The sequence below is a fragment of the Pristiophorus japonicus genome, chromosome 14 (genome assembly GCF_044704955.1).
Source record: "Pristiophorus japonicus isolate sPriJap1 chromosome 14, sPriJap1.hap1, whole genome shotgun sequence".
NCBI lineage: Eukaryota > Metazoa > Chordata > Chondrichthyes > Pristiophoridae > Pristiophorus > Pristiophorus japonicus.
The window spans coordinates 162245789-162268372 of NC_091990.1; the positions used below are offsets into that span (position 1 = coordinate 162245789).

Consider the following 22584-nt stretch of genomic DNA (forward strand, 5'->3'; position numbering starts at 1 on the left):
CATGAATGGTCTTGATAGAGTAAATAAGCAGAAACACTTTCCAGTGACAGAAGTGCCGGTAACCAGAGGGACACAGATTTCTTGCGATTTGCAAAAGGACCAGAGGCAACATGAGGAATCTTTGAATACTCAGATCTGGAATGCACTGCCTGAGAGTGGTGGAAGCAGATTCAGTAGTAAGTTTGAAAAGGAAAAGTGACTAAATATTTAAAGCGGAAAAAGTTGCAGGGCTGTGGGGAACGAGTTGGATAGCTGCACCAAAGAGCCGGCTGAGACACGATGGACCGAATGGCCGCCTCCTATGATAGATGGGTAAAACTGGAGAGATTCTCTTCTTACTCAATCCTAAATAACAGGATACCCCTGAACAGAATGAAAACATCATGTTGAAAATTCATGTCACTGATGTCATCTAGAACTGAGATCCAAATAATGTTGGATGTCTTTTATGTTAGTAGGTAGAAAGGGTCTAAATTCAGAAACTTAACTGGACCAGCCAAATTGGGTCGTAGGCCAAAGGAATTCGCTAAGAAAACAAATGAGTCTTTCCTAATGGGAAGCTCAAGGGAATGAAATCTTGCACGAAGAGCATCTTGCGTGTACCAAGAACCATCTTGCCAATCCGCTCTTGTACCGCAAAGGCTGCATGTGAAGGATTTTAGGATTTTGATTCCTGAGCTAACCAGACGAGCTGTTTTGCATGTGACCAGGGCTTCTGTACGAATCAGCAACAGAACACGTTGTGTTGAACTGACCGAGGTCTCGAATGTGAAATGGAATTCGTACATCATGCCATACAATGAATGCAAGCCTGGATTAACTCACCCAGAGAATTGTGAACCTATGGAATTCTCTACCACATAATGTTGTTGAGTCCAGTTCGTTGGATATATTCAAAAGGGAGTTAGATGCGGCCTTTATGGCTCAAGGGATCAGGATGTATGGAGAGAAGGCAGGAGTGGGATACTGACGTTCCATGATCAGCCATGATCACATTGAATGGTGCTGCTGGCTCGAAGGGCCGAATGGCCTGCACCTGCACCTATTTTCTATGTAACTCCTGTGATGCATGCAGAATCCATAGCACCATGGAGAACAACATTCATCAGATTCAATTCACCTTTGTCAAACTCATTTGTTTGCAGCTTGTCAGTTCTCCCAGTAAAGGAGCGTAATGGGGAGAATCCCTGTAACGGGGAGGGGATTGGAAAAATCTGTCACAAATGTGTGTAGCTGCTGGTTTATTGATGAAGATGATGGGCTGGTGCTGAAGTGATAGCACTTATGTCAACACCAAAGGACAGTAAGTTCTTGCTGTTTGTGCCCATCCTGCACATTGCTGTGAACACCATGTGCAGAGCTGCCCAGCCTCGGCATTATTGGAGGGTTTGGGGAAGCTGTTAATGATTGATATATATTCAAAAGAATGAGCACCTTGGTTCTTTCTTCAGTTTAATGCTGATTCGCTAACCCCTTGGATATTTATATCTCCAAAGTGGGCAAATTGCTTTTGCATCCATTTGTCAGTTGGGAACATTTGGTGATTTGACCCTGACCCACAACTTGGATGGTTTTGAAGTATACCGTTCAGTATCATTGTGTTCTGTGTATAACTTTCCTCTAACAGTTCCTTCCAAGCCTGGAGCTATTACAGTGACCAGCATTACCAACAGTTCAATCTCTCTGAGCTTGGGGAAACCGACAGGCATGAATGTCGCTCAATACAACTTTAGCATTATATACAGTTCTTCTAATGGAAATGGCTCTGTCATTGAACGTACAAATTCCACCACAATAACTGACTTGGAAGCTGGAACCAACTATACCATCTCTGTGACTACCATTGTTTCTGGTGATGTGAAGAGTGAAGCTGTAGTTATAAACCAATTCACAAGTAAGTGACCCCATTTCTGCTGTGGAACTCTATCTTAATGGACTGTGTGCCTGGATGGATACAGCCAACAAATGGTCGGCTCCAAAGGAATTGAGAACCCGAACTGTCTGTGGAATGGCTCAAATGGTTTGATGAGAGGTTTTTGGAAAGTGCAAGATTGGCATTGTTCGAAACCTTGGTGAACTCTGTTACTGACAGCTGTGCAGTGTCTCTGGTTTATTGGCAACCTCTTAGATAGAAGTGCTGAATATTTTGTGTACATGTAACATTGTTGAGAAATGTGGTACTTTGAAATGGGATCGACTAATGTATTTGATTTGGCAGGCTATGGTGTCAAAATATGGTTGGTGAGTGGACATTTCTTTGACATGGGTAGCCATTGTTGTGGTAGAAAAGGTATTTATGCAGCGCTTTGAGGTGACTACTGAATATGGTCCACGTCTTTGAGCCATATAGGAGGGAGGATATCACTGCTGACCTGTAGACCATAAGCATGGTGCCAGATTTGAGGTCTTGGCCTTCGAACACTCTTTGTCTCAGGCGACCAAAGGCTGCGTTGGCGTACTGGAGTGGGTGTTGGATCTTGTCATCGATGTCTACCTTTGCTGATAGTAGGCTCCCAAGGTATGGACTGAGGTCCATGTTGTCCAAGGTCATGCCATGGATTTTGATGACTGGCAGGCAGTGCTGTGTGGCTGTCTCCGCAAGATCCTGCAAATCCCCTGGAAGGACAGACGCACCAACGTCAGTGTTCAGTCAGGCCAACATCCCCAGCATCGAAGCACTAACCACACTCGACCAGCTCCGTTGGGCAGGCCATATTGTCCGCATGCCCGACACGAGACTCCCAAAGCCAGCGCTATAGTCGGAATTCCTACATGGCAAGCGAGCCCAAGGTGGGCAGAGGAAATGTTTCAAGGACACCCTCAAACCCTCCTTGATAAAGTGCAACATCCCCACTGACATGTGGGAATCCCTGGCCAAAGACCACCCTAAGTGGAGGAAGAGCATCTGGGAGGGCGCTGAGCACCTCGTGTCTCATAGCCGAGAGCATGCTGAAAGCATGCACAGGCAGCGGAAGGAGCGTGCGGCAAACCTGTCCCACCCTCCCCTTCCCTCAACGCCTATCTGTCTCATTTGTGACAGAGACTGGCACGAGTGGCTAAAGGGAAAATATTTCAATGGATGCAAAACAATGCTCAGAGGAGGGTCTTAAAGAGGTCTTTAAGAACATATGAAATAGGAACAGGAGTAGGCCTGATCCACCATTCAATACGATCAAGGCTGATCCGATCATGGACTCAGCTCCACTTCCCCACCCACTCTCCATTATTCCTTATTCCCTTATCGGTTAAGAAACTGTCAATTTCTGTCAAATTTATTCAATGACCCAGCTTCCACAGCTCTCTGAGGCAGCGAATTCCACAGATTTACAACCCTCAGAGAGAAGAAATTCATCCTCATCTCAGTTTTAAATGGGCGCCCCTTATTCTGAGATCATGCCCTCTAGTTCTAGTCTCCCCTATCAGTGGAAACATTCTCTCTGCATCCACCTTGTCAAGCCCCCTAATAATCTTATACGTTTCGATAAGATCATCTCTCATTCATCTGAACTTCAGTGAGTAGAAGCCCAACTTACTCAACCTTTCCTCTTAAGACAACCTCCTCATTTCCGGAATCAACCTAGTGAACCTTCTCTGAACTGCCTCTAAAGCAAGTATATCCTTTCTTAAATATGGAAACCAAAACTGCACGCAGTATTCCAGGTGTGGCCTCACCAATACCCTCTATAATTGTCGCAAGACTTCCTTGCTTTTATATTCCATCCCCTTTGCAATAAAGGCCAAGATTCCATTGGCCTTCCTGATCACTTGCTGTACCTTTTGTGTTTCATGCACAAGTACCCGCTGTACTGCAACACTCTGCAATTTTTCTCCAATTAAATAATAACTTGCTCTTTGATTTTTTTTCTGCCAAAGTGCATGACCTCACACTTTCCAACATTATACTCTATATGCCAAATTTTTGCCCACTCACTTAGCCTCTTTGTGTCCTTTTGCAGATTTTTTGTGTCCTCCTCTCACATTGCTTTTCCTCCCATCTTTGTATCGTCAATAAACTTGGATACGTTACACTCAGTCCCTTCTTCCAAGTTGTTTATCTAGATTGTAAATAGTTAGGGTCCCAGCACTGATCCCTGCGGCCCCCTACAATTACTGGTTGCCAACCAGAGAATGAACCATTTATCCTGACTCTCTGTTTTCTATCCATGCTAATATATTACCCCCAACCCCGTGAACTTTTATCTTGTGCAGTAACCTTTAATGTGGCACCTTGTCAAATGCCTTTTGGACCTCCAAATACACCACATCCACTGGTTCCCCTTTATCCACCCTGTTCATTACATTCTCAAAGAATTCCAGCAAATTTGTCAAACATGACTTCCCCTTCATAAATCCATGCTGACTCTGCCTGACCGAATTTTGCTTTTCCAAATGTCCTGCTACTGCTTCTTTAATAATGGACTCGAACATTTTCCCAACCACAGATGCTAGGCTAACTGGTCTATAGTTTCCTACTTTTTGTCTGCCTCCTTTTTTAAATAGGGGCATTACTTTTGCAGTTTTCCAATCTGCTGAGACCTCCCCAGAATCCAGGGAATTTTGGTAAATTACAACCAATGCATCCACAATCCCTGCCGCTACTTCTCTTAAGAACCTAGGATACAAGCCATCAGATCCAGGGGATTTATCTGCCTTAAGTCCCATTATCTTACTGAGTACCACCTCCTTAGTGATTGTGATTGTATTAAGTTCCTCCCCCCATAGCACCTTGACTATCCACTATTGGGATATTTTTAGTGTCCTTTATCAGGAAGACTGATACAAAATATTTGTTCAGAGTTTCTGCCATCTCCATGTTCCCCATCACTAATTCCTCGATCTCTTCCTCGAAGGGACCAACATTTACTTTAGCCAACCTTTTCCTTTTTATATACCTATAGAAACTTTTGCTATCTGTTTATATATTTTCTGCTAGTTTACTTTCATAGTCTATCTTCCCTTTCTTAATCATTTTTTTTAGTCATTCTTTCCTAGCTTTTAAAAGCTTCCCAATCTTCTGTCCTCCCACTCATTTGGCCACTTTGTATGCCCTTGTTTTTAATTGGAAACCATCCTTTGAGATTTGAACGCATGGAAACTGAAGGGAAGGAAACAACGAGGTGCAGTAGTTTGAAGGGGGTTTCCAGAGTTCGGGGCAGAGTGCAGAGGAGAAAGTGCTCCTTCAGAATGTATCAGTGAACCACATTTAAAATCGGAGTTTGAAATTACAGAACGACACATCAATTAATCGATGGAACTATTTACCAGTGATGGTCAAAATTCTGTAAAATATTTTATAGATAGAGTGGTCAGATAAATATATTCACTGTTTGCCAGCTCTCCTAGTGGAAGGACTTGGTTGTTGAGAAATGTCTGAAACATTTTTGTGGGGCGGCAGACAAGGTTTTCTACAGGAGCTAGTCCACTGACAATGAGCATCTAAAGTGTGATCAGGAATACGTGAAGGGCTGGTCACCTGTTTGTTGAGGTTGACATTGAGGAGTCAACCCTGAATAAGTCAATTGACCAACCAGACAAGTTGTTGACCTTTATTGGCTTGTATAGTATCATTCATGATTCTCAGTTATGATTGATCGTTTAGTACTGAGGGAAGAGTACACAAGGGAAGTCGAGGGCGGTTGAAAGTGGCTGCATTGTTACAAAGCAGCTTGCTCGGTTAGCATTGAAGTAATCACAGTTGTGTCATGATGGTTGTGATTGGCAGTGACTGCCTCGTGCAAAGGAATTGGAATGATATGGGCTGACTCTGCACAGGTTATCATGGATCATCAACAGCAGTGGACCATGAGGCAGTGTGAGATTGATATTGTTCCCACCATCTGATTAATATTTGCAGAACCAAATCCTGTGACCAATGTAAGAGTGTTGAATCAAAACACAACTTCAGTTACTCTGAGCTGGGACCGTCCAATCGACCACAAGCTTGGGTACAGCTACAGGGTGGAGACAAGGGGAGATCCGTCTTCAGATCACATTGTTGTTGAGGACACCATTACCGTGGCACAACTGAACCCTGGAACCAGATACGCATTCAGTGTGTTCACACTAGCGCCAGATCGTACACCAGCTGATTCGGTCAACGTCTCTCATACTACAGGTAGGAGTAGGGCTCAGTGTGGACTTTGGTTTCATGAGAATTCCTCCATGACCCTGATTTTATAAATCACAGGCTGCAGTATTGTGTTCAGTTGTGGGTACCCCACTTTAGGAAGGCTATCCTAGAATGGTACCAGGGGTGAGGGCTGTCCATTATGTGTAGAGACTGGAGAAGCCAGCGTTGTTCTCCTTAAAACAGAGAAGGTTAAGAGGACATTTGATCGAGGTGTTCAAAATCATGAATGGTCTTGATAGAGTAAATAAGCAGAAACACTTTCCAGTGACAGAAGTGCCGGTAACCAGAGGGACACAGATTTCTTGCGATTTGCAAAAGAACCAGAGGCAACATGAGGAATCTTTGAATACTCAGATCTGGAATGCACTGCCTGAGAGTGGTGGAAGCAGATTCAGTAGTAAGTTTGAAAAGGAAAAGTGACTAAATATTTAAAGCGGAAAAAGTTGCAGGGCTGTGGGGAACGAGTTGGATAGCTGTACCAAAGAGCCGGCTGAGACACGATGGACCGAATGGCCGCCTCCTATGATAGATGGGTAAAACTGGAGAGATTCTCTTCTTACTCAATCCTAAATAACAGGATACCCCTGAACAGAATGAAAACATCATGTTGAAAATTCATGTGACTGATGTCATCTAGAACTGAGATCCAAATAATGTTGGATGTCTTTTATGTTAGTAGGTAGAAAGGGTCTAAATTCAGAAACTTAACTGGACCAGCCAATTTGGGTCGTAGGCTAAAGGAATTCGCTACGAAAACAAATGAGTCTTTCCTAATGGTAAGGTCAAGGGAATGAAATCTTGCACGAAGTGCATCTTGCGTGTACCAAGAACCATCTTGCCGATCTGCTCTGGTACCGCAAAGGCTGCATGTGAAGGATTTTAGGATTTTGATTCCTGAGCTAACCAGACGAGCTGTTTTGCATGTGACCAGGGCTTCTGTACGAATCAGCAACAGAACATGGTGTGTAGAACTGACCGAGGTCTCGGATGTGAAATGGAATTCGTACATCATGCCACACAATGAATGCCAGCCTGGATTAACTCATCCAGAGGATTGTGAACCTATGGAATTCTCTACCACATAATGTTGTTGAGTCCAGTTCGTTGGATATATTCAAAAGTGAGTTAGATGTGGCCTTTATGGCTAAAGGGATCAGGGTGTATGGAGAGAAGGCAGGAGTGGGATACTGACATTCCATGATCAGCCATGATCACATTGAATGGTGCTGCTGACTCAAAGGGCCGAATGGCCTGCACCTGCACCTATTTTCTATGTAACTCCTGTGATGCATGCAGAATCCATAGCACCATGGAGAACAACATTCATCAGATTCAATTCACCTTTGTCAAACTCATTTGTTTGCAGCTTGTCAGCTCTCCCAGTAAAGGAGCGTAATGGGGAGAATCCCTGTAACGGGGAGGGGATTGGAAAAATCTGTCACAAATGTGTGTAGCTGCTGGTTTATTGATGAAGACGATGGGCTGGTGCTGAAGTGATAGCACTTATGTCAACACCAAAGGACAGTAAGTTCTTGCTGTTTGTGCCCATCCTGCACATTGCTGTGAACACCATGTGCAGAGCTGCCCAGCCTCGGCATTATTGGAGGGTTTGGGGAAGCTGTTGATGATTGATATATATTCAAAAGAATGAGCACCTTGGTTCTTTCTTCAGTTTAATGCTGATTCGCTAACCCCTTGGATATTTATATCTCCAAAGTGGGCAAATTGCTTTTGCATCCATTTGTCAGTTGGGAACATTTGGTGATTTGACCCTGACCCACAACTTGGATGGTTTTGAAGTATTCCGTTCAGTATCATTGTGTTCTGTGTGTAACTTTCCTCTAACAGTTCCTTCCAAGCCTGGAGCTATTACAGTGACCAGCTTTACCAACAGTTCAATCTCTCTGAGCTTGGGGAAACCGACAGGCATGAATGTCACTCAATACAACTTTAGCATTATATACAGTTCTTCTAATGGAAATGGCTCTGTCATTGAACGTACAAATTCCACCACAATAACTGACTTGGAAGCTGGAACCAACTATACCATCTCTGTGACTACCATTGTTTCTGGTGATGTGAAGAGTGAAGCTGTAGTTATAAACCAATTCACAAGTAAGTGACACCATTTCTGCTGTGGAACTCTATCTTAATGGACTGTGTGCCTGGATGGATACAGCCAACAAATGGTCTGCTCCAAAGGAATTGAGAACCTGAACTGTCTGTGGAATGGCTCAAATGGTTTTTGGAAGGTGCAAGATTGGCATTAGTAGAAACCTTAGTGAACTCTGTTGCTGACAGCTGTACAGTTTATTCTGTTTATTGGCAAGCTCTCAGATAGAAGAGGTGCATATTGTGTGTACATGTAACATTGTTGAGAAATGTGGTATTTGCAATGGGATAGACTAATGTATCTGACTTGGCAGGCTGTGGTGTCAAAATATGGTTGGTGAGTGGATATTGCTTTGACATGGGAATCCATTGGGGTAGTAGCAGAGGTACGAGGAGAGAAGATAGTGGGACGGGTGCAGTGCAGGGCCATAAGACTAATTTCCAGTATAACACACCTTAGTTATTAAGCAAGGCTAAAAGAGGGGGCTGTAAGCATAGAATTTGGGTGATCTGATTGAGGTTTATTCGGTGATGAATGGAATAGATTGTGTTCCAGTTGACTGTTGCAATTAAACAGGTAAGGGAGGACTCGGGGCTCACAATTTGAAGCTGTGTAAGGCCAGATCTAGGTTAGATGTCAGGAGGTGGTACTTTTCCCAGAGAATCATGCACCTCTGGAACGGGCTGCTGTCTCGTGCAGTGGACGCCGACTCACAGAATTCCTTCAAGCGAGAGCTGGAGCTGGTTCAATTTCGACAGACCTCACCTCTTGCTAAAGGTAGGTACTTCAAGGAATTCAGCATCCGAGTGATCTTCTGGAAATTCCCGGGCATTTTTAGGCAACTTATCGGCGAGCGTTACTTTCCCCATGTGCCTAACGGCGGGAAAAAATATTACCGCCTGCCCACTTTTTTGGGGCGAAATCAACGCCCATAATATCGTCCAGCGTTACTTTCCGCACGGAATTAATGCCGGGATTCAATATTAATGCCCGCCCACTGTTTTTTGTCATAAAGAGCATATTTACGCAAACTAGCTGCCATGGAGATCGGCCATCGTCAATTTCATCACCTCGCGTACATTTCGCCCACAATATCGCTCGCCCAAATACCGCCCACAGAAAGTGGAACGAACCGGAATGAACGCCAGCAGTGTGGCTGGCATTTGTTAAATCCCTCTCTTGCGTGAGGAAGTGCTATCTGAACAATTTGCCTGAAAGAGCGCTGATGTGAGTGACAACGCTGACACACTGCTGTGTGTGTGCAGCCCATCACTTAGGTGTCAGTTAAAGTTTATGTTGATTGATGTTAAGTTGTATTTAATCCTTTCATGGTAAGGAATCACCATTGTGTAATGGTCCAGCTATCTGAGACAATGTGCAATAAGGTTATGTACAATAACAAAAATTTAATACAACATTGGTCTGAAATCATAAGTATCGCAGCCAATAACACACGATCCCCGCCCACGCCCCACCTTTTCCACCATTGACATAAATCACATGTTCAACATGTCCAGCAACACAGAATACAAAGGCAAAGCAGGAGCGTGATCCCCAGCTCCCATACATTACAACAAATTGCATACACCCAGATGGAAATATAACACAGCCATCACCTGCGGACATGCACCTCATTTTCCTTCCCCGCTCCCCTTATTCTCCCCACCTTTACCCCTTCCCCTCATCACTCCACAGCGCCTGGCCGAGGAACTCCTCAGGCGATGCCTCATTGGGGCGGATGAAGGCACGTGCGTTGGTTGGATGGGTATGTGAGCGGGGGGTGCCGAAGGGGCAACATTCTCTGACGCAGAAGCAGGATCTTGGTCCTTTCTCTCATCTGTCGTTCGCAGTAGTGCTGCGGCACCTAGGGGTGGAGTGCCGCGCTCGGGGACCACTAGGAGGCTTTTGGCAGCAGTGTTCCTGGCTATCGCATCCAGGACCTCTGCCATGCGTGGAATGTACTCGGTCATGGTGGCCAGCTGTCGAGATATGCCCCCCACAAACTTTTTGTGCTTCATGCACCATTAACTATCAACGTTCTTATTCTCGTTGATATTGCAGCAAGATGTCTCAACCAGAATCGGCTTCAAGGAAAACTAAGAACCTCACTTGGGTGCAATGTGGATATGTGTTGGAACTCCATAACTAAATGTGATGGTTACATTGTTCAAATGTGTCTTTTGTTTCAGCTTGGCTCACTTCATTCAGAACGTTGTCCCTTCAAGCCCCACTAAAGTGCTTGAGCACATCATTTAATCTGACTTTGTGCAGTGGAGAGGCATTGCTGGAGCTGCTATCTGCCTATTCAGGCGGACATGGTATTTGTCCAAAGAACAGCAGGAAGTTCTTCCAGTATCCTGGCCAGATTAACTTGTCATTTTCTGTTTGTGGGATCTTGCTGCTAAGTTTGCTGCAACGCATAAATAGAAATGGCTGTAAATATTCAGCAGGTCAGACAGCATCTGTGGAGAGAGAAACCGAGTTACCGTTTCAGCTCAATGAGCTTTAGTCAGAACGGGAAGATGTTTGAGACACAACAACAGGTTTTAAGCAAGTACAGATGCAGGGAAAGTGGGGGGAGGGAAGGAAAGAACAAAAGGGAAGGCCTGTGATGGGGCGGATGGCAGGAATGCTTAAATAACAAAAGATGATGGTGAAAGGCAAAGGGGGATGGTCATGGGACAAGTAAAGAAATAAAAGCTAAGTTTCGCTGAGCTATAAATGGCAACAGCAGAACCATTACCAACATCTGTTCTCCAAAAAAAATTGGAGCAGTGGTTATGATCTGAAATTGTTTTGGAAGGTTGTTATGTGCCTGATTGAAAGATATGGTGCTGTTGCTCGAGCTTCATTAGAACAGCGTAGGAGGCCAAGGACAGAGAGGTCAGAGTGGGCGTGGGGTGGAGAGTTAAAATGGCAAGCGGCCGAAAGCTCAGGGTCACACTTGTGGACTGAACGGAGGTGTTCCGCAAAGCAGTCACCCAATCTGCATTTGGTCTCCCCAATGTAGAGGAGACCGCATCGTGAGCAGCGAATACAGTATACTAAATTGAAAGAAGTACAAGTAAATCGCTGTTTCACCTGGAAGGAATGTTTGGGGCCCTGGACAGTGAAAGAGAGCAGCTGAAAGGTTGGTTGCACGGGAAGGTGCCGTGGGAAGGGGAGCGAATGTTGGGGATGATTGAAGAGTGGATCAGGGTGTCGCGGAAGAAACGGTCCCTTCGGAATACTGAAGGGGAAGATGTGTTTAGTTGATGGTATTGCACTGGAAATTACAGAGAGGTGCAAGAACTAAAGAGTAGTGATAATGGGGGACTTCTATTATCCTAATATCGACTGCGATAGTGAAATTGTAAAGGGCAGAGACAGGGAAGAATTTCTGAAGTATGTTCAGGAGAACTTTCTTGATCATTCTGCCTCTGGCCCAATGAAGGAGACATTGCTGGAACTGTTTTTAGGAAATGAGATGGTTCAAGTAGAGCAAATGTCAGTAGGGGAACATTTAAGGAACAGTGATCATAGTGTCATAAGGTTTAGACTAGCTATGGCAAAGGACAGGGAGCGATCTAGAGTAAAAATAATTAATTGGAGCAAGGCCAATTTCAGTGGGTTGAGAACAGTCTGGCCTGGGTAAAACTGGAATCAAAGATTGGCAGGCAAATCTGTAATTGAACAATGGGCTGCCTTTAAAGAGGAGATGGTTGGGGTACAGTTGAGGTACATTCCCACGAGGGGGAAAGGCAGGGCAATGAAAGCCAGAGTTCCCTGGATGACGAAAGAGATAGAGAGCAAGCTGAAGCAGGAAAAAGGGGCGCAGGACAGATGTCAGGTTGAGAATACAAATGAGAATCAGGCTGAATGTAGAAAGTTCAGAAGGGAAGTGAAAAAAGAAATAAGAGCGGCAAAAAGAGGGTATGAGAATAGAATGGCAGCCAACATAAAAGGATATCCAAAAGTCTTCTATAGGCAAATAGTAAATTGGTGGTAAGAGGAGGGGTGGGGCCGATTAGGAACTAAAATGGATACCCGCGCATGGAGGCAGCGGGCATGGCTGAGGTACTAAATTAGTACTTTGCATCTGTCTTTACCAAGGAAGAAGATGCAGCAAAAGTCATAGTGAAAGAGGAGGTTGTTGATCGACTGGATGGGGAAAAAATTGATGAAGAGGAGGTACTAGAAAGGCTGTCTGTACTTAAAGTAGATAAGGATGTGAGGGAAGTAAAGGTGGAAATTACAGAGGCACTGGCCATAATCTTCCAATCCTCCTTGGATACGGGGTCGGGGGGAGATTGGTGCCAGAGGACTGGTGAATTGCATATCATAGAATGGTTACAGCACGGAAGAAGGCCATTCGGCCCATCGAGCCAGTGCTGACTCTCAGCAAGTCCCACTCCCATGCCCGCCTCGACTGCACCTGAACTATTTCCTTTTTAAAGGCAGCCCATTGTTCCATTACAGATTTGCCTGCCAATCTTTGATTCCAATTTACCCGGGCCACATCCCTTCCCCCAGCTAAACATTTTTACTCTAGATTGCTCCCTGTCCTTTTCCATAGCTAATCTGAACTTTATGATACTATGATCACTGTTCCCTAAATGTTCCCCTACTGACACTTGCTCGACTTGTTCCACCACATTCCCCAGAAGCAGATCCAGCAATGTCCCCTCCCTCATCGGGGCAGAAACGTTCTGATCAAGAAAATTCTCCTGAACACACTTCAAAAATTCTTCCCCTTCTCTGCCCTTTACACTATTACAATCCCAGTGTATATTAGGATAGTTGGAAGTCCCCTATTATCACTACTCTACTCTATAGTTCTTGCACCTCTCTGTAATTTCTCTGTAAATCTGCTCCTCCATAGCTTTCCCACGATTTGGTGGTCTATAGAATACACCTAGTAGAGTAATGGCGCCTCTATTATTTCTTAAATCTAGGCATATAGATGTTACATATAAATGTTACACCTTTGTTCAAAAAAGGGTGCAAGGATAAACCCAGCAACTACAGACCCAGTCAGTTTAACTTGAGCAGTGGGGAAGCTTTCAGAAACAATAATCCGAGACAGAATTAATAGCAGTTGGGACAAGTGTGGATTAATTAATGAAAGCCAGCATGAATTTGTTAAAGGCAACTTGTGCTTATTAACTTGATTGACTTTTTTGATGAGGTAACAGAGAGGGTTGATGAGGGCAATGCGGTTGATGTGGTATACATGGACAACAACAACTTGTATTTATATAGTGCCTTTAACGTCGTAAAATGTCCCGAGGTGCTTCTTATGGACATCCAAAAGCATTTGATAAAGTGCCACATAATAGGCTTGCCAGCAAAGTTGAAGCCCATGGAATAAAAGGGATAGTGGCAGAATGGGCTCAGTGACAGGAAACAGAGAGTAGTGGTGAACGGTTGTTTTTCGGACTGGAGGAAGGTATACAGTGGTGTTCCCCAGGGGTCGGTACTGGGACCACTGCTTTTCTTGATATATATTAATGACTAAGACTTGGATGTACAGGGCACATTTTCAAAATTTGCAAATGAGACAAAACTTGGATATAGTGAACAGTGAGGAGGATAGTGATAGACTTCAGGAGGACATAGACAGGCCAGTGGAATGGGCGGACACATAGCAGATGAAATTTAATGCAGAAAAGTGTGAAGTGATACATTTAGGTGGGAAGAATGAGAGGAAATATAAACCAGGGGGTACATGAACAGAGAAACCTGGGGGTATATGTGCATAAAACATTGAAGGTGGTGAGGCAGGTTGAGAAAGCAGTTTAAAAAAAGCATATGGGATCATAAATAGAGGCATAGCGTACAAGAGCAAAGAAGTTATGATGAACCTGTATAAAACACTTGTTCGTCCTCAACTGGAGTATTGTGTCCAATTTTGGGCACGGCAATTTAGGAAGGATGTAAAGGCCTTAGAGAGGGTGCAGAAAATATTTACAAGAATGGTTCCAGGAATGAGGGACTTCTGTACCGTGACCAGACTGGAGAACCTGGGGCTATTCTCCTTGGATCAGAGAATATTGAGAGGGGATTTGATAGAGGTGTTCAAAATCATGAGGGCTCGAGACAGAGTAGACAGAGAGAATCTGTTGCCATTAGCCGTAGGGTCGAGCACCAGAGGACACAGATTTAAGGTGATTGGCCCAAGAACCTAAGGCGACATGAGGAAAAACTTTTTTAAGCAGCGAGTGGTTAGGATCTGGAATGCACGGCCTGAAAGGGTGGTGGAGGCAGATTCAATCGTGGCTTTTAAAAGGAATTGGATAAGTACCTGAAGAAAAAGAATTTGCAGGGCTACGGGGAAAGGGACGGAGAGAGTTGCACTGGCTGAGGTGCTCTTGCAGAGAGCCGGCACGGGCTCGACAGGCTGAATGAAACATAGAAAATAGATGCAGGAGTAGGCCATTCGGCCCCTCGAGCCTGCATCACCATTTGACAAGATCATGGCTGATCATTCACCTCAGTACCCCTTTCCTGCTTTCTCTCCATATCCCTTGATCCCTTTAGCCGTAAGGACCATATCTAACTTCCTCTTGAATATATCCAATGAACTGGCATCAACAACTCTCTGCGGCATGGAATTCCACAGGTTAACAACTCTCAATGAAGAAGTTTCTCCTCATCTCAGTCCTAAATGGCTTAGCCCTTATCCTTAGACTGTGTCCCCTGGTTCTGGACTTCCCCAACATCGGGAACATTCTTCCTGCATCTATCCTGTCCAGTCCCATCAGAATGTTATTTGTTTCTATGAGATCCCCTCTCATTCTTCTAAACTCCAGTGAATACAGGCCCAGTCGATCCAGTCTCTCCTCATATGTCAGCCCTGCCATCCCGGGAATCAGTCTGGTGAACCTTCGCTGCACTCCCTCAATAGCAAGAACGTCCTTCCTCAGATTAGGGGACCAAAACTGAACAACAAAACTAATCCAGGTGAGGCCTCATTAAGGCCCTGTACAACTGCGGTAAGACCTCCCTGCTCCTATAGTCAAATCCCCTAGCTATGAAGGCCAGCATTCAATTTGTCGCCTTCACCGCCTGCTGTACCTGCATGCCAACTTTTAATGACTGATGTACCATGACACCCAGGTCTCGTTGCATTTCCTTTTTTCCTAATCTGCCACCATTCAGATAATCTGCCTTCGTGTTTTTGCCACCAGTGGATAACCTCACATTTATCCACATTATACTGCATCTGCCACGTGTTTGCCCACTCACCTAACCTGTCCAAGTCACCTTGCAACCTTTTAGCTTCCTCCTCACAGCTCACACCACCACCCAGCTTAGTGTCATCAGCAAACTTGGAGATATTACACTCAATTCCCTCATCCAAATCATTAATGTATATTGTAAATAGCTGGGGTCCCAGCACTGAGCCCTGCGGCATCCCACTAGTCACTGCCTGCCGTTCTGAAAAGGACCCGTTTATCCCGACTCTCTGCTTCCTGTCTGCCAATCAATTCCCGATCCACGTCAGTACATTACCCCCAATACCACGTGCTTTAATTTTGCACACCAATCTCTTGTATGGAACCTTGTCAAAAGCCTTTTGAAAGTCCAAATACACCACATCCACTGGTTCTCCCTTGTCCACTCTACCAATTCCATCCTCAAAAAATTCTAAAGATTTGTCAAGCATGATTTCCCTTTCATAAATCCATGCTGACTTGGACCGATCCCGTCACTGCTTTCCAAATATGCTGCTATTTCATCTTTAATAATTGATTCCAACATTTTCCCCACTACTGATGTCAGGCTAACTGGTCTATAATTACCCATTTTCTCTCTCCCTCCTTTCTTAAAAAGTGGTGTTACATTAGCTACCCTCCAGTCCATAGGAACCGATCCAGAGTCAATATACTGTTGGAAAATGATCACCAATGCATCCACTATTTCTAGGGCTACTTCCTGAAGTACTCTGGGATGCAAACTATCAGGCCCCTGGGAGTTATCAGCCTTTAATCCCATCAATTTCCCGAACACGATTTCCCGCCTAATAAGGATTTCCTTCAGTTCCTCCTTCTCACTAGACCCTCGGTCCCCTAGTATTTCTGGAAGGTTATTTGTGTCTTCCTTTGTGAAGACAGAACCAAAGTATTTGTTTAACTGGTCCGCCAAATCTTTGCTCCCCATTATAAATTCAACTGAATCTGACTGCAAGGGACCTACGTTTGTTTTCACTAATCTTTTTCTCTTCACATATCTATGGAAGCGTTTGCAGTCAGTTTTTATATTCCCAGCAAGCTTCCTCTCATACTCTATTTTCTCCCTCCTAATTAAACCCTTTGTCCTCCTCTGCTGTATTATAAAATTCTCCCAGTCCTCCGGTTTGCTGCTTGTTCTGGTCAATTTATATGTCTCTTCCTTGGATTTAAGACTATCCTTAATTTCCCTTGTTAGCCACGGTTGAGCCACCTTCCCCGTTTTATTTCTACTCCAGACAGGGATGTACAATTGTTGAAGTTCATCCATGTGATCTTTAAATGTCTGCCATTGCCTATCCACCGTCAACCCTTTATGTATTATTTGCCAGTCTATTCTAGCCAATTCACGTCTCAAACCATCGAAGTTACCTTTCCTTAAGTTGAGGACCCTAGTCTCTGAATTAACTGTGTCACTCTCCATCTTAATAAAGAATTCTACCATGTTATGGTCACTCTTTCCCAAGGGACCTCGCGCAAAAAAGGAGGGAGAGAGAAAACAGGGAATTATAGACCGGTCAGCCTGACATCGGTAGTGGGTAAAATGATGGAATCAATTATTAAGGATGTCATAGCAGTGCATTTGGAAAGAGGTGACATGATAGGTCCAAGTCAGCATGGATTTGTGAAAGGGAAATCATGCTTGACAAATCTTCTGGAATTTTTTGAGGATGTTTCCAGTAAAGTGGATAAGGGAGAACCAGTTGATGTGGTATATTTGGACTTTCAGAAGGCGTTCGACAAGGTCCCACACAAGAGATTGATGTGCAAAGTTAGAGCACATGGGATTGGGGGTAGTGTACTGACATGGATTGAGAACTGGTTGTCAGACAGGAAGCAAAGAGTAGGAGTAAATGGGTACTTTTCAGAATGGCAGGCAGTGACTAGTGGGGTACCGCAAGGTTCTGTGCTGGGGCCCCAGCTGTTTACACTGTACATTAATGATTTAGATGAGGGGATTAAATGTAGTATCTCCAAATTTGCGGATGACACTAAGTTGGGTGGCAGTGTGAGCTGCGAGGAGGATGCTGTGAGGCTGCAGAGCGACTTGGATAGGTTAGGTGAGTGGGCAAATGCATGGCAGATGAAGTATAATGTGGATAAATGTGAGGTTATCCACTTTGGTGGTAAAAACAGAGAGACAGACTATTATCTGAATGGTGACAGATTAGGAAAAGGGGAGGTGCAAAGAGACCTGGGTGTCATGGTACATCAGTCATTGAAGGTTGGCATGCAGGTGCAGCAGGCGGTTAAGAAAGCAAATGGCATGTTGGCCTTCATAGCAAGGGGATTTGAGTACAGGGGCAGGGAGGTGTTGCTACAGTTGTACAGGGCATTGGTGAGGCCACACCTGGAGTATTGTGTACAGTTTTGGTCTCCTAACCTGAGGAAGGACATTCTTGCTATTGAGGGAGTGCAGCGAAGGTTCACCAGACTGATTCCCGGGATGGCGGGACTGACTTATCAAGAAAGACTGGATCAACTGGGCTTGTATTCACTGGAGTTCAGAAGAATGAGAGGGGACCTCATAGAAACATATAAAATTCTGACGGGGTTAGACAGGTTAGATGCAGGAAGAATGTTCCCAATGTTGGGGAAGTCCAGAACCAGGGGTCACAGTCTAAGGATAAGGGGTAAGCCATTTAGGACCGAGATGCGGAGGAACTTCTTCACCCAGAGAGTGGTGAACCTGTGGAATTCTCTACCACAGAAAGTTGTTGAGGCCAATTCACTAAATATATTCAAAAAGGAGTTAGATGAGGTCCTTACTGCTAGGGGGATCAAGGGGTATGGCGAGAAAGCAGGAATGGGGTACTGAAGTTGAATGTTCAGCCATGAACTCATTGAATGGCGGTGCAGGCTAGAAGGGCCGAATGGCCTACTCCTGCACCTATTTTCTATGTTTCTATGTTTCTATGCAACAAGATTGCTAATTAGTCCTTTCTCATTGCACATCACCCAGTCTAGGATGGCCAGCTCCCTGGTTGGTTCCTTGACATATTGGTCTCGAAAGCTATCCCTAATACATTCCAGGAAATCTTCCTCCACCGCTACCAGTTCGTTTAGCCCAATCAATATGTAGATTAAAGTCGCCCATGATAACTGCTGTACCTTTATTGCACGCATCCTTAATTTCTTTGATGCTGTCCCCAACCTCACTACTACCGTTTGGTGGTCTGTACACAACTCCCACTAGCGTTTTCTGCCCTTTGATATTCCGTAGCTCCATACAGATTCCACATCATCCAAGCTTAATGTCCTTCCTTACTATTGCATTAATTTCCTCTTTAACTAGCATCGCCATCCCACCTCCTTTTCCTTTCTGTCCATCCTTCCTAAATGTTGAATACCGCTGGATGTTGAGTTCCCAGCCTTGGTCACCCTGAAGCCATGTCTCCGTGATGCCAATTACATCATATCCGTTAACTGTTATCTGCGCAGTTAATTCGTCCACCTTATTCCGATTACTCCTCACATTGAGGCACAGAGCCTTTAGGCTTATCTTTTTAACACCCTTCGCCCCTTTAGAATTTTGCTCTAATGTGGCTCTTTTTGCTTTTTGCCTTGGGTTTCTCTGCCCTCCACTTTTACTTTTCTTCTTTCTATCTTTTGCTTCTGCCCCCATTCTACTCCCCTCTGTCTCCCTGCATAGGTTCCCATCCCCCTGCCATATTAGTTTAACCCTTCCCCAACAGCACTAGCAAACACTCCCTGTAGTACATTGGTTCCAGTCCTGCCCAGGTGCAGACCGTCCGGTTTGTACTGGTCCCACCTCCCCCAGAACTCGTTCCAATGTCCCAGGAATTTGAACCCCTCCCTTCTGCACCACTCCTCAAGCCACGTATTCATCTGAGCTATCCTGCGATTCCTACTCTGACTAGCACGTGGCAGTGGTCGCAATCCTGAGATTACTACCTTTTGAAGTCCTGCTTTTTAATTTAGCTCCTAGCTCCCTAAATTCGTCTTGTAGGACCGCATCCCGTTTTTTACCTATATTGTTGGTACCTTTATGCGCCACAGCAACTGGCTGTTCACCCTCCCTCTTCAAAATGTCCTGCACCCACTCCGAGACATCCTTGACCCTTGCACCAGGGAGGCAACATACCATCCTGCAGTCTCGGTTGTGGCAGCAGAAACGTCTATCTATTCCCCTTACAATAGAATCCCCTACCACTATAGCTCTCCCACTTTTTTGTCCTGTCCACCTGTGCAGCAGAACCACCCACTGTGCCATGAACTTGGCTGCTGCTGCCCTCCCCTGATGAGTCATCCCCCTCCACAGTACCCAAAACAGTGTATCTGTTTTGCAGGGGGATGACCGTAGGGGACCCCTGCACTACCTTCCTTCCACTGCTCTTCCTGTTGGTCTTCTATCCCCTACCTGGCTGTGGACCCTTTACCTGCGGCATGACCAACTCACTAAACGTGCTATTCACGTCATTCTCAGCATCATGGATGCTCCAGAGTTCATCCACCCGCAGCTCCAGTGCCGCAATGCGGTCTGTCAGGTGCTGCAGGCGGATGCATTTCCCGCAAATGTAGTTGTCAGGGACACTGGCAGTGTCCCTGACTTCCCACATAGCACAGGAGGAGCATAACATGTGTCCGAGCTCTCCTGCCATGACTTAACCCTTAGATAAAATTAATTTGGCAACAACAATGCTAAAAGGTTACTTACTGATAAAGAAAAGAAGGCCAAGTGGAGAAATTCTTTGTCATTGTTAAAGATGTAGAATGGCCTCCTTCTGTGCTATAACCGTTCTGTGACTATGATGGTTCTTGTAAGATTGTTCACAATGTTCCAGCAGAGAAAGCCCAGCTAATGCAGGCTATGTAGTTTTCTATGACCTGCCCCAAAGCTTTGATGTAATCGGATGCATACTCCAAACTTAAGGGTTGTTTGCTTTCTGTCAACTCAAGTAATATGTAACTAATAGACAAGTGCAGCTAAAATAACAGTATTCTTCTAGATTGTCTATACATACTTAAAGCGTGCTGCAGCTCGTATCCAACTGCTCAAAGACTCAAACTTACTTCTTTCAACCCCAAAGAACCTGTGCAGATACCACAAGACAATATCACCGTGATTGGGAACATGAACGAGCTGATTGTCTCTTGGACTCTTCCACCTGGCCAAGTGGAGAAATTCTTTGTCATTGTAAAAGATGTAAAAAGTTCAGGAGAGCAAGCAAAAAGCACAGATTCCACATCGCCTGTAATATTCACCGGTCTTCGACCTGGCCGAGAGTTCATCGTCACAGTGATTACAAGCAGTGGACCTTTCAATGTAACCTCTGACAATGTGCAGGGTATAACGGGTACGTGGAATGTGTGAAAATCAGTTTGGATTGAATCCACATCACTAATGGGGTGGGAACTTCATCTTCTCAAAAATGGTCAAAATAAACGAGTACTTATCAAGTACCCTCTGTTGAGAGCTGTGGAGCATTGCAGCTTTCACTACCATGGGGATCCTCCGCATATTGCCTTCTAGGTGGAAGAAAATCACTCCAGTGGGGCCTTTTTGTGTAAAATTTCTATAACAGCAAAGAGTTAATGTGTTGAATATATGAAGTCTGCTTACTACGATCCTATCACATGTCAAAATACTCACAAATTGTTGGTGAATTTCTTCAAAAATGAACAGCTTGAGGGCCACAGAATCTATGGGTTTAGTCCAGTAACACATCAGTACCCCGTGCTGATTGTGTAGTATTTCAGAGCAACGCAGCAGTAACTTCAAGATCTGAAGCTGGATCAGCGCCTTTATGTACAAGCAATTTTAGTTGTTGAGTTTCTCCAGAGGGTCGTAAACTAAGCTCTTGGAACAATATGTAATTGTCAAAGTCATCATCATAGACAGTCCCTCGGAATTGAGGAAGACTTGCTTCCACTCCTGAAGTGAGTTCTTTGGACAGTCAAATACGAGAACCACAGTCCCTGTCACAGATGGAACAGATAGTCGTTGAGGGTAAGGGAGGGTGGGACAGGTTTGCCGCACGCTCTTTCCGCTGCCTGCGCTTGCTTTCTGCACACTCTCGGCGATGAGACTCGAGGTGCTCAGCGCCCTCCCGGATGCACTTCCTCCAATTAGGGCGGTCTTTGGCCAGGGACCCCCAGGCGTCTGTGGGGATGTTGCACTTTCTCAGGGAGGGTGTCCTTGTAACATTTCCTCTGCCCACCTTTGGCTCGTTTGCCGTGAAGGAGCTCCGCATAGAGCACTTGCTTTGGGAGTCTCGCGTCTGGCATGCGAACTATGTGGCCTGCCCAGCGAAGCTGACTGAGTGTAGTCAGTGCTTCAATGCTGGGTATATTAGCCTGGACGAGGACACTAGTTTTGGTGCGGCTGTCCTCCCAGGGGATTTGCAGGATCTTGCGGAGGCATCGTTGATGGTATTTCTCCAGTGACTTGAGGTGTTTACTGTACATGGTCCATGCCTCTGAGCCATACAGGAGGGCGGGTATTACTACAACCCTGCAGACCATGAGCTTGGTGGTAGATTTGAGGGCCTGGTCTTCAAACACTTTTTTCCCCAGGTGGCCAAAGGCTGCACTGGCACAGTGGAGGCAGTGTTGAATCTCATCAATGTCTGCTTTTGTTGATAAGAGGCTCCCGAGGTATGGGAAATGGTCCACATTGTCCAGGGCCGCGCCGTGGATCTTGATGACTGGGGGGGCAGTGCAAAGTATGACAGCTGCATCTCCTAATAGGTACCACATGAAACTTTGCAATGTTTCCCAGCAAGCACCTGCTACGATGGTGTCCAAAAGACTTTGTTTACCACTACTCTTTATTGCACTTTTATCGAAGTAAAGAGGGAAAAATCCAGCCCTGATTCAACCATAGCATTCCTCTGTCCCACTGCCATTCTCACCCACGCAGCAGAACCGCTAATTCTGCTCGAAAACACACCCGCCAATTATTGTGATTGGCTTTTTCTGCAGCTGTGTTACTCAACCAACGACTGAGTAATGGGAATGGCTCAAACCTGCACCAGAACATCCTCCAATATATTTCTTTCTACACGCTGGAGTTTAGCTTCTACGTTTTGAAAGTTGTGAACCGAATTTTGCTTGCAATTTATTTCAAATCACATGTATTGTTCAGTGGCTTCTACTTCTCCTTCAGC

At 45.0% G+C, this 22584-nt stretch overlaps 1 protein-coding gene across 2 annotated transcripts in view; it reads left to right on the plus strand.

The window, feature by feature from the left end:
- Positions 1-22584, plus strand: part of ptprja (protein tyrosine phosphatase receptor type Ja) — a 275279-nt gene that overhangs the window by 144569 nt on the left and 108126 nt on the right. The window contains exon 1 of one of the 2 annotated variants that reach the window (XM_070899744.1): positions 20527-20772. The exons of the other annotated variant lie outside the window; for it this stretch is intronic. Within the exon in view, the coding sequence (XP_070755845.1) occupies positions 20550-20772 (223 nt within the window). The 5' untranslated portion in view covers positions 20527-20549. Of the gene's footprint in view, positions 1-20526; positions 20773-22584 lie in introns of those variants that run through there. 2 annotated transcript variants of the gene reach the window in all.